A 13,168-nucleotide genomic window follows, 5' to 3' on the forward strand; every position below is an offset into this window, starting at 1 on the left:
ACATTTTCACTGTTAACCTTTAATGAATTAGTAATTACGGTAAAGGTGATACACCCTCTCTACCTGACCTCACATGATAAGAATCGGCACCAACTGGAGCTGAAAGCGTGTTTAGGTTAAAACAGAGATAACACTGAGAGTAAGAGGCAATCACTTCTGTTGTGCATGTGTTTATTCCAAGTAGAAATTATCCTGCTTCTTATTCGTATACTAAGATTGTAATTATACTGCTTTAAAATTATTTTTTTTTATGTGGGCTGATCAAAATGTCACTATCTGTCTAAATAAATCACAGACACTTAAAATATAATGCATTTGTTATACAAGTTTAATTAAAGGCATTGCCATCATATTTTTATAGGGTTTATCTTCTAAATGTTTCAACTGACACCTGTATGCTAACTATTCTAAAATCTTTATCACCAGACCACACTGCTGTATTAAGTGCTAGATCCACCCACCCATCTAGCCATTCAACACATATTTAGTGAGCACCTACTATGTGCCTGATACTATATATACTAAGTACTACCAGTAGTGGACAAGAAGTGAACCAGAAGATAGACAATATAGTTAACCAGAAGACAGACAAGACCCCTTCCTCTCATGGATGGCTAGCAAAGAAAACAATGAACCAATAATTATACAATTAATTATAATTTTGACAACTGCTATGAAGAAGCACGGGAGCTCTGAGTACAAATGCTAACTCATCTGGCTGAGGGCCTGGGGTGGTCGGGGAAGGCTTCCCTGAGAAAATGACATAAAGCCAAGGCCCGGGGACTAAACAGACCTGAACTGGGCAAAAGAGCTGAGGCTGAAGTGAAGAGGGGAAGCCCATAGTCCCTGGCACATAGCAGGACTGTTATAAATATCTTGCTGACTAGGAAGGCCCAGTCAGAACCCACTGTATTGAATGAAAGAACGTCAGTTTGGCAAGCGTGCACAGACCCAATAGAGCACAAGATGAGGCCAAAGAGACAGCCTGTGGTCAGGTATGCCTTGGAGACCACTGTTAGACATCGGTTCCCAGATGTCCCTTGGGAGTCACTGAAAATCAACTAAGTAAAACAAGAGGTTGTCTTCCTCCTCTCCAAGTCTTCCCTTCCCTCTTGCACTTTCACTTTGATGAAGGACAAGACAATCCAGTCAGACAGCCCCAGCAGACCCCTGGGAGTAATTTCCTCCACAGTCAGTCAGTCGGTCGGTTGGTCACTAAGTCCTGTAGGCCCAATAACGTCAATATTTCCAGAATCTCACCCCCCCAAACACCCCCCCACGAATGGCCTTATTCATATTCTCATCAATCAGCCTTTACCTGGATTACTGTCAGTCTTTAATTGCTCTCCTTGCTTTCATTCTTTTTTTTTTTTTTAAAGATTTTATTGGGGGAGGGGAACAGGACTTTATTGGGGAACAGTGTGTACTTCTAGGCCTTTTTTCCAAGTCAAGTTGTTGTCCTTTCAATCTTAGTTGTGGAGGGCGCAGCCAGTTCCCATTTCTAGTTGTAGGGGGCACAGCCCACCATCCCTTGCGGGACTCAAACTGGCAACCTGTGGTTGAGAGGACGCGCTCCAACCAACTGAGCCATCTGGGAGTTCAGCTGCAGCTCAGCTCAAGGTGCTGTGTTCAATCTTAGTTGCAGGGGGCGGAGCCCACCATCCCTTGCAGGACTCGAGGAGTTGAACCGGCAACCTTGTGGTTGAGAGCCCACTGAACCGTGTGGGAATCAAACCAGCAGCCTTCGTAGTTAGGAGCACGGAGCTCCAACCGCCTGAGCCACTGGGCCGGCCCCCTTGCTTTCATTCTTAATCTCCTCTAATCCACTCGCCATAAGGGTACCAGAGTTACCACTTTAATACTGAAAATCCTTTAGTACCTCTCCATTGCACTCATAATTAAATGAAAATTCCTTAGTATGGTAGGCAAAGTCCTTCAGGGTCTGGTTTCCAACTTCGTAAATAAATATAAAATATAAATGTAAATAATTATAAATCATATAAAACACACATGTACACATGGATTTAAAAAATCCAGGAAACATAACAAAATGTTAACAGAAGCTCAGGGAGGTGAGATATTGGATGATTTCTTACACTACATGTAACCTTTCGACAACCAGAAAAATATATGTTGTCATTTAAGTGACAAATAATATTCTCTGTTATCCTCCTTCCTCCCAGTCTTAAATGCAAATGTTTCACTTTGGCTACACTGTAAAAAAGATTTTACAATTGTCAGTGTAAAGAACTTTTTAAAAATCAAAGTGGAGAACTGTACACTTCAATGATATATTTTATGTTATGTATATTTTACCACAATAAAACAACTTGAAATGGAATCTGAATAATTCCTGATTCAAAGTGTTTATGCGGACTGTCATACTAACATTAACCTAAAAACTGTCGTAGCTCTACGACCCTTCAGGCTACAGGGACAACCTTGATCCTTACCGCTGTGTGTCTATCAGGGTGGGCTGTGAACACAGGGCAGTCAGTGGTTAAGAGCACAGGCTCTGGAGTCAGAGGCATCGAGCCCGGGTTCCACCATGTACTGACCTGGGAGATGTTATTTTATCCCTCTCCGTCTCCATTTCCTCATTTGAAAAACGAGGACAGCACATTTTCCACACTGGATTCTTTTGAGAATCTACTGAGGTACTGTGTGTAAAGTATTTAAGCTAGAACCCAGGACACAGCTTGGACTTAATAAATGGCAGGTATTTTTAATTTATAGCTTTGGTTTCAGTAGCAGGAACCCCTTGACTATTTCCAATGTAAGCTAACTGGTATTATGAATCAGTTGGGAATACAAACTCAAGTATACTAGTTAAAACTCTATATATCTGGTATATATTTAAAATAACAACAGCTTCTTTAGAGTTTGTCTAGGACAGTGTTCATCTATGAGAAATATTGATAATGCAATGATGCTTCTTTTCCCACAAAGCCCGACTGTCCATCGGGGTTATTGCTATGCCTGCAAATGTTGCTAAATAGTTTGAAATAGACCAAAGGACTCCGCCGTGGTGGCAAACTTCAGTACAGTGCTTATCAGCATGCTGCATACCTGAACCAAACAAACTAAATTTGCCAGAACCACCATTTGCTGAAATGAGAACACGCCCCATTCTCATTGTTAACCCAATGAGAATACAATGGCCGTACATCCCACTGGAACAAATGACCCGCAAGATCCAAGACTTAAGTAGAGTAGAATTTCCTCTTAAGAGACCTAAGATTGTTTCCAGGTCTGAAATTTTGCACTGATTCACCCTTTCAGCAAGTATTTATTGAGCATCTACTATGTTTCAGGCGCTGGCATTACAGCAGCACAAAAGAGACAAAAACCTCTGCCTTCAAAATGGAAAGACATTACTACTTAGAATAGTAACACTTTCTAATTATTTGAAGTAATGTGAAGAAAGACTACACAGTAGATAAAGAAAAAAGACAGAAAATCCTCAAATCTAAATTAAGTAACACATTTCGGTGACCTCTTTCCTCATTCCAAAGGAAATGAGCTCCACATTCTAAGTGTTCCTGCCCACTCTCCAGTGAAAACAAGCATGCAAGCGGTCTCAATGCATCACTCCTGGGAAACCAAAAACTGGTCTAGAGAAAGACTAGGTTTATACGATGCCTCTAATTGAAGTTACCTGTAAACTATTCCAAATCATCCTTGTTAACATGCTCTTACTTATCCCTAAAATCCTTCCTGGGGGAAATAAGCACCAAACAAACACACTTGTTCCTTGCCTTTGATTCCAGTCTAAGCAACACAGAGGGGCTGACAACTGTTTCTAAAATGACGACCTTTCACAATCTTACAGGTATCGTAGGGCAACGTATGGAGAACCCATACATAGAAAATGCTTAGTGGAGTACAGTGCCAAGGTGATACAGCTTTCAAAGGGAATCCCCAATATTTTTGTGGGGATGAGTTATTGGTACTCAAATAATAGAGGGTGAGTAGCAGTGGAGGAAGAAGGGAGGGCAGTGTAGTAATAAAAGGATCTGTGGATTCAGGTCACATCTTCCTGAGGGCAAGGGGACAGCTGTCACCCCTATAGATCTATCACTGACACCACTCCCAGGAGCACAAGCCTTTTATGCAATAAGCTGGGTACTGACGGCCGCTGGTACCCCACAATCTACTAGGTTGAGCTTCATAATTTCAATTGCTCAGCCTTCCAAGACTCTGAGCACACTGGGTTTCATCATAATTCAAAGCTCCAACTGTGCTTGGACTAGGCCTAAAAGCCAGAGATAAAGCCTTGGTCTGGGCCTGATGTTCTAGGCACGGGTCAGTACAGCTCTGCTTTTAAGCTGCCTTATTTACCACTGCACTCCCAGCACCACACAGAATCCGCTCTGAGCCAACACGCAATATAAATGGCGTGTATAGATGAAGCATCTTAGGATGGAAAACAGCCAAGTGAGCTTATGCTAACAAGGATCGGGCCAGGGTGCAGGCAAAGAAGGGCTTCAGAGTCAAGATTCACCAGATTCTAAGCCTCAGAGAGTCACCGATCATTCAGCTACTTCCTAGCCCGCTGGCAGAACGCTGGGGGAGGAGACCCCGGAGGGCTGAGCCATTACAAGTGGAACTTGTGGACCTGGTGAGAGGTCAGGAATGACGGTGGCAGGGCTAACTGATGAGGGGGTGCGAGAAATAAATACTTAGGTACAGAGCTTGTGCTTTGCTAAGATTTAGCAAAGGTATTAATAAAAGGAGAAATCACAAAAATCCACAATCACTCAGAATATGTGAGGAGTTCTAAAACATCTACAAGCTAATTACCTGATTAATATTATGAAGACCAATGGCAAAGTATATGGTTACTAAACACAAAACATAAGAAACCCTTTAAATGTCTTAAGTTTTGACATCAAAAAATCTATTTTCCCCATTGTACTAGACTTCAGCTTGAGTCCTATAAACTTGACAAAAGAATATTCATGTTTTACTTTCACCTGAAGAGTTATAAAGCCCCAAAACACACTTACCATGGCTCCTCTATAGTACGCTGTCGTGATGGTTCGAAATCTTTCCTGACCTGCTGTGTCCCTAAAATTCGAAACAAAGGAGAAAGTGGTTTTAAAAATCATTACCAGCATTACTGAGGAGGGACTCTAAGCTGCAGGAGATATAATTATGGTCTGCTCACAAATGTTTCCGGGGGAAGGGGAATGAGCTACAAAGGGAGCCTGTTTGTGTCTGTGAGTTGGAGGCGGTGGTGGCCATGGGGGCCTGTCAAGAGCTCACAATGACCCGGGTGAAAAACCTGGACTTGGTAATAAAAGCGGCAACAGGAAAATCCAGGGCCTGCTAGGAACTGGCGTGCTGGTTTAGTCCAACCCATGTGGGAGAGAACAGAGAATAGTTCTAAGTTCTTGGACCCCTAGAGGCAGTTCTAATCCTTTTATAAATGCCTAATGATGGAGGCATTTTGCTCACTTGACTGAAAGTCTGCTTTCTGTACAAAGCAAGCAGTTGGGCTAGACTTACTGCTGTGTAAATTCTGCCTAGCAGAGCACACTACAATGGATCACCTCAAGAACTTTTTTACTCATAGCTACGGAACCTGTGATTAAATGAAAACCTGGAGTTCAACACATGTCTATACATGTGCCGGGCACTTGTTTGGTACAAGGTAAAGAAATGATGGGGAAATATAAGCCCAGCACCTTTAAGGAGACTAACCGCATTTCGATTCTAACACGCTACTTGCATTAGAACCAGTTCTGCAGCGAGGCTGGATGGAGAACCCTACCACACTAAATGTAGGTCATGAAGACTAAATAGAGACTATTTTGCTGCTGAGAGTACCCATAAGTAGTGCCGTGATGTTATATCAAATTCTAATTAGCTGATCACCCTTCAAACTTTTTTATATCTTTAAAATATTTGGCCTCTTACTAAATACCAATAAATGAAAAGGGCAGCCTGTGGTAACCTTCACAATATTTTCCAACGCCGTATACTGGGAACCACTACACTGGGCTAATACATGAAGCTGACACGCTATTCCAGGAGATTTGGGTAGTTGTCTGAGCTTTATCACTAACCCAGACATATGCCCTCAGATGGACTTAACCACTATAAGTGCTAGTTTCCTCCTCTGTAAAAGAAGGGCTAGCAAATTTCAATATAATGTTCTACTTCTATCCCTGTTCTGAGATTCAAGGAGGAAAAACAGCCTAAGAAAAATGTTCATACATATTACTTTACTACTTCCCCTGTATAGTCTGTGTAGCTCTAAACTTTTAAGCTTTGTCTACTGTTGTCGTCATCACACATTAGATCAGTAAACATCATAGAAAACCTTCCTCAAGGCTCCAAATCTATGTGTCTTCATGGCGAATCCTGTATTAAAAGAAATTAAGCCAGCTTATAGGAGGTTCAAAGAAAATCTATGGAGAGTTTCTGGGTTCAAGCCAAAAATATTCAACTTGGAAATCTGGAAGAACCATACTTATTCATTGTAGTTTGATCAATTCTTCAGAAATTAACCAGTCACAGTGGGTGACCCTAAGGAAATCTTTGCCTTGCATATTGCAACATGACAGATGAAAGGCATGACTTTTCTCTCCCTTATTTCCCAGTCCAGTGTTCCTCACTTTCTTATTTAATGAGAAGAAATCTGCAAAACAATTATAAAATCTCAGAGCTGGAGGGGAACTCAGATATCAGCAGTCTACCCAGTGAATTGACAAATGAGGGAAAGCAGGCACTAAGAAGGGGGGCAGCTGGCCCCCTGTCCTCCACTGAGGGAGCCTGGGCCAGAACCTAGATCTGCACTTCCTGTTCAGGGTTCCTACCACTTGACTACTTTGCCTTATCGGATTTCACAGCTGCAACTGCAATGAAAACGTAATTTATACGCTAGAATTCAGTTTCTTCCCCTATAACATGAGCGTTTGGCAGAATGAGTTCTCAGATCTCTTCTGACTGTGAGTTACTGCTATCATTCCTTACCTTCCCACTCTTCGTGGGGAGACCTTTAAATACCCATTTCCCCTTGGTTCTGCTAAAGAAAAGATGTCTTAGATATCACAGAACACCTCTAATGTATCACAATGCACATTTCAACTCCCACTTTCAATTCCCGATTGAGGCAGAAACTCTGCATGTGCACGTGTGTGTGTTTTACTTACCATATCTGAAGCTTAATTTTCTTTCCATCTAGTTCTATCGTTCTGATTTTAAAATCAATTCCTGCCAAAAAAGAAAGACACGCTAAATTTCTTCAAATATAATCCAAGTCTTATTAGGAAAAGGACAAAGATTTCCATTGAAAATAAAAGCTCTCCAACGCACTGGAAAATGTGAGCACCACAGAGGGTGTGAATGGTATGTTTCCTCTGAATACAGGCTGAAGAAAGGAATGCTAACTACTCTGCAAAGAATTCCCACACATGTTAAACGCAATGTATTACATGCCTCATTATTTTGACATAAAGGGATCACATCCCTCAAACTTACATAATTTAAATAGATTGAGAACATGTTACATTTCTACTTCCTGAAATACACATAAACAGTGTCCTACCCCTCATGCCCCATCCTTCCCTAAAGAAGGCCGTGGGACCGCTTCACATGTCTTCCTCCAGCTCCTGCCATTTGTTTCTTCAGAATCTGCAACTGGCTAAACACACACACACACACACACACACACCAAACAAACAAAAAACCCATCTAGCTCCCGGCTCACAGCCTCTGTGCCTACTCCACTCCGACATGCAAAACCGTCCAGCCCTACAGAGACTGAGCAGTGCATCAGCCTCTGATGGCTGTTTTCCAGAAAGATGCTGGAAAGGGCACTAACAAGTGTGCTCTTTCTGAGACTGAGCTCCTAAGCTTCATGAATACACACATGGTTGTCTTCACAAAGAACCAGAAGGAACCCAGTGTCCTTGACCACATGATGAAGAAACTGGACCTCAACTGTGATGGGCAGCTAGATTTCCAAGAATTTCTTAATCTTATTTGCGGCGTGGCGGTAGCTTGGCCTGACTCCTCTACCCGTTCCCAGAAGTACATCTGAGGAGCCCTGGGAGCTGGCCTCCAGACCACCCCTGCGCCCAGCGCACCCACCACCCCATGCAGGCCACTCCTGCTGGTAGCAATAAAACATCATCGCTTTTTAAGACCACACACACACACACACACACACACACACACACACACACGCGCGCGCGTCTATACAGGGAATGAAGAGCCTGTATATTTATTTTACACAGTTAACAAGTATTTTAAGTACATTTTAATAAATGTTCCTAGCATCTTACTGGCTAGAGCTGAAATAAATAAAATGGTTTTCAGTCCTAGCTGCACTTTAGAATTACTTGGGGAACTTAAAAAAACAACAACAACAACTCATAACTAGGCCTGCTCCCTTCCCCAAATTCTGAAACTCTGACTTAATTGGTCAAGGGTGGGATCTGCGCACTAGTAATTTTCAAAACTCCCTAGGTAATTCTAAGCAGAAGCCAAAGTTCAGAAGCGCTCAACTGGGCCTGACAGGTAGCATGTGAAAGTCATTTGGGGCTCTGGCACTCGGTTCAACTCCGCCCTCACCTATTTTGAGCTGCCACTATGGTAGCTCAAAATTGATTGAGCAATTTCAACTACACAGAACCAAAGTCCTGGACAAATATCAGCACGTTGTATCGTTTATCAGAAACAAGCTGCTACTCTTTCTGAAGGCACCAATCAGTGGCTACAACTCAGTTGCAATTTGCCAAATCCTCATCACCTGGCTACTCAGCTTAGTGTTAGGTTTTTCAATTCTTTGGCATTCTGTATCGAACCTCAGAAAGTGGTTTCCAAGACATTAAAAAAAAAAAGTCAATTATGTATCCTCTAAATTGGCTTAAACATTAACAGCAGTTACTTGAGGCCCAGCAAAGCCTTCAACGGCTATGTTACCACAATGTTTCTACATATCAACACTAAGCACCCAAAAAACCGGCTGCTTGCCAGCTCCGGCTTCATATATAACGTCTAAGCATTAACCGAGTGGGTGTTCCCCTTCTTTTCAGCATAGCACCTTCCCCTCAGTGACCCTTTTTAGGTACTCCTGTGCATCCTGAAATACCAACAATCACACCCAAGCTAATCCAGCAGGACAGCTTCTCAATCATTCTTTCTCCACACTAATAGCCACTGCTATCGCTAACAATTGCAATCTGAGACCCAATATCCCCAGGTTCTCAGGCTCACATTTCCTCCAGGGTGCCTCAGTAAGGCAGGATCTGCGAAGCAAAACTTAGCAATACAGCATGGATATTATTTAGCGCCACACTGAATTTACTGTGGCCATCGTTCATTTAAGATAATATACATTGATTTTTATTGTGATTTATCTTTTTATACATCTCCAAGTCCAGTGTAACAAAGACCCTCTAGGGATTCTCCACTATCTTTTATCTCTTTTTGGTCCGGGCATCAAGAACAAGGCCCAACAGGTGCTCAATAAATGCTTCTTGATACTAACATTTTAAACCAATTCATTAATTTTCCAAACTCATAGAAACAGAAAATAGGACAGTGGTTACCAGGGGGCTGGAGGGAGGGGGAAGAGGAGAGTTGTTGTTTAATGGGTATAGAGTTTCAGATCTGCAAAAGATGAAAAAGTTCTGGGAATCTGACGACAGTGTGAGTATACTTAACACTACTGAACTATACACTTAAAAATGGTTAAGACGGTAAACTTTATGTTTTGTTTTGTTTTTTTTTTACCACAATAGAAAAGAAAAAATGCATGACCTTCAAATACTATGTATCTGGAAAATTGGAAGGCTAATGACCAACATTCCATCATTTAATAGTCATTCACATTTTAAATAAGAAATGATGTATACCAAAATGCCTGCTCAAATGAAAACTTTCCTTATTCTGGCTTACTCAGATTATAACTCCTGTTCTTTCAAGGTTGTTTTTGCCTGAAGTTGGGAGTCATGGGCAACTTTTCCACCTTCATTCAACAAAGCCATTTTGAGGTTCTCTCCAGGTCTCAGTTACTCCCCATTCATTAAAAAACATTTAGGAAACTTGCTACTGACCTAGCGTTTTGTTTTTTTGTGTTTGTTATAAGGATTACCTTTCTGTTATCTGAGGAGGTTCTACCACTATCTGCGATCCTTAACCATCTTTTCACTATTCAGAGGTTTTCAATGTTTATAAGAGTTGTGAACTGGTATTTAACTTTTGTTTATGTGGCCGCTGGGAACCAGTGAACAGACAAAGACTGTAGAGAACAGTCAAATTAGCACAACTTTAACTTCACTAAAAATGGAAAATATTGTTTATATTATTATTGAAAAGCACTAGGCCTGGAAGTCAAAAGACTTAGATTGTAGGTTGAGTTCTGTCATTAACAACTTTTGGGAGGTTGCTTAACACTCTGAACCTCTGTATCCTCATCTGTAAAAGGCATTGAGAGGATCTAATTAGATAAATTAGATAATTTGTATGATTGTGCTGTGAGAACTCTGAAATCCCATATAAATGTAAGATATTACACATTCAGATTCTATTATCCTGTAGCTCTTGTCATGTCATGTATGGTTTATGATAATAGCTGCCCAGGATGCTGTACCAAACTCTTTCCCTGGTCTAATTCCCCTGCAAGCCATTGTGAAGATAACATTCAACAATGGTAATGTCACCTCACCGTTCAAGAAGCCGTGGATCCAACTTCCTCAGCCTGGCAATCCAGCCTTTCCTACCGGATACACCCCTCTCCTACTGAGGGCCCCACACCTCCCCACCTCTGCAGGGGCATGGCCACCTCACGTGGCGGCCTCCTGAGGATGCCACTCTACCCAACAGTCCTCTCCCTCCTTCCTTCCTCAGCGACCCTGTTAGCCACGCCCATTCCTACTTCAAGGCCTGGCTTTGGTACAGTAAGTAATTCAATCCTCTGTTATTGGGTTCATTAACATATTGTTCTGAATTGCTCTCACCTCAAGCAAGGGCTCCATCCGCTGCCAGTTAGGCTGCACACAGAAACATGTACATAGTAGATACTAAATGAAAGGTTAAATACTCTTACGTAATTAAGGTTAAATTCTAAGTGTGGAGAGAGCTAAGAAAACCATGGAAGTACAAAGTTTCCTTAGTATCAACAGTAAGGGTGCTGAAAAATCTTATTACAGAAAAAAGTGAAGCTCTTTATATTACAATTAGTTTGACAACAGAATATTGTAGAATATCAGTAGATTATATAAGCAGAATATGTAGTAGATTAATACTCATTTTAAAATTTAAAAGACAACTTCCTGAGGCTACTCCAGGATTAAAAAAATAACAAGTCATAAGAATAATAGTACAATTATATCAATTAGGATAATTTCTGCTGCAAATAACAGAAACCTCAAATCAAACTTGCTTAAGGTAATTTGTTGATTCATATAACAAGCCCAGTGGTGAGCTGGGGTTCAGAGATGGCTCAGTCCAGTAGTTCCAGCTCATTTCTCTGTACCTCCTTTGATTCTATCTTCCTGTGAATATCAATTTCATCCTCTGACTGATAGCAGGTCCTGACAACAACAGCAATACCGAGAAGAAAGGAGATCATTTTCCTGTGCGTCTTTCTTAAATGTGAGGAAATGTCTCCCCCAAATCTCTAGCGACCTTTCCTTCATGTCTCATTTTTGGATTTATACCATGGGAATGTATGTCGTGTTCTGGGGGCTAAGGCTGAGGTCCTGAACCAGTCACTGCCATGGGCAGTTACCAAGACTGAATTAATCTAAACCTATCCCTAAATTTAGATTAATTCAGGCCCATCCCTCAAGGTCCACAGGGCTGCTAAAAACAGGAGAGTGGAAACGCTGTTGAATCAATCATAATATCTGCTAGAATAATATTACTCAAATCTAATAAAATGTTATGTATTCATAGCTGCATGACACAGACAAATCAGTTATCCCTTACTGCCCTGGCATGAATGTTTTTAAATTTCATGATCACTACAGTACTTTTCTGAAGGTGATTTCATCTAGTGTTCAGCCACGAACGTATGAAGGAAAAAGATGGCTAATGAGCAGCCCACGTAGCTGCCAGGCCCAGGCCATCTCCGTGCTAAACTGTGCTCTCACTGCCAGCAGCGTCCCTGAGCCCTCAGTGCTAAAGGCGGGGCTTGTGCTCTAGCCCTACATGATTAGAGACTGCTAAGGAGGGGGCGGTCATTCAACAGCAGCAAGAACCACAGCTCATCCATCTCGCACTAAGGGAGCAACCCCCCCACCCCAACACACACACACACACACACACACACACACCATTTAAAAGGAGTATACAATCTCAAAAAACTTAGCTTCTGAAAGGCATTACATTTTGGGTAAAAACACCCTTCATATTTCAATAGCCTTTCAGAAAACATCATTTTTTGGCAAACATTCACGTTCAAAATGACGACCCTGAGTCATCCCAACTCATGAGCAATCCACGGGGCCCCCGGCTGCAGGCAGCCTGCCCAGCTAACAGAGCCCAACATCTACGCTGCAGCAGAGAGAAGACTCCAACTTTGCTTCTATGTTGGTCGAATATGCCCCGACATTAATTTTTGTATGGCTTGAAAGCAGTGCCAGTTTTCTCATTAATATTTATCTAGTCAATAAAACAGGAAATCTCAATTATTAAGAAAACGTTCCCAAGGGACTTGAAGCCATTTTCATTCTGAATACACACACACACACACACACACACACACACACACACACACACAGATTTTTATTTTTTCTGAATTGATTCTCATGCTAAACAGTTGCTCATAACTGATACGCATTATACACTGTAAGGAGGCAGGGAATCAAGTATGAAAGAAATCACAGAATTCTAGATGTGGAAAGTGCCTTACAGACTGTTGAGTCCAGTCCTCCCTACGTGCCTAAGAAAACTGAGGCCCAGGGAGACAGACTTAGCAACTTACGCAGATTCACAAAGACCGATTCAAAAATGGGTTAAAATAGAATTTTGGCATTTAACGACCAGGCCTTCCCAAACAGACACGTACAGAATGTCCATGTCTCCTGAGGAGGTCTTATCTTTAAGGGTCATAGCAAAACCCTAGCAACAACGGAAACGTCCACAGTATGAGAACACCTTGCTATACGAGGGAATGCGCACGACTAGTGAATAAGCGCCACGAGTATTG

General features: G+C 41.8%; 1 protein-coding gene across 1 annotated transcript in view; it reads right to left on the reverse strand.

The window, feature by feature from the left end:
- The window catches only part of RAB8B (RAB8B, member RAS oncogene family), a 59,274-nt gene that overhangs the window by 10,311 nt on the left and 35,795 nt on the right, over window positions 1-13,168 (reverse strand). Inside the window, exons 2-3 of the mRNA XM_019755375.2 lie at window positions 7,161-7,221; window positions 5,010-5,070 (exon numbers count right to left, since the gene is read on the reverse strand). Coding sequence (XP_019610934.1) covers window positions 5,010-5,070; window positions 7,161-7,221 — 122 coding nt within the window. The remainder of the gene's footprint in view (window positions 1-5,009; window positions 5,071-7,160; window positions 7,222-13,168) is intronic.

The sequence above is a fragment of the Rhinolophus sinicus genome, linkage group LG03 (assembly GCF_036562045.2).
Source record: "Rhinolophus sinicus isolate RSC01 linkage group LG03, ASM3656204v1, whole genome shotgun sequence".
Classification (NCBI taxonomy): domain Eukaryota; kingdom Metazoa; phylum Chordata; class Mammalia; order Chiroptera; family Rhinolophidae; genus Rhinolophus; species Rhinolophus sinicus.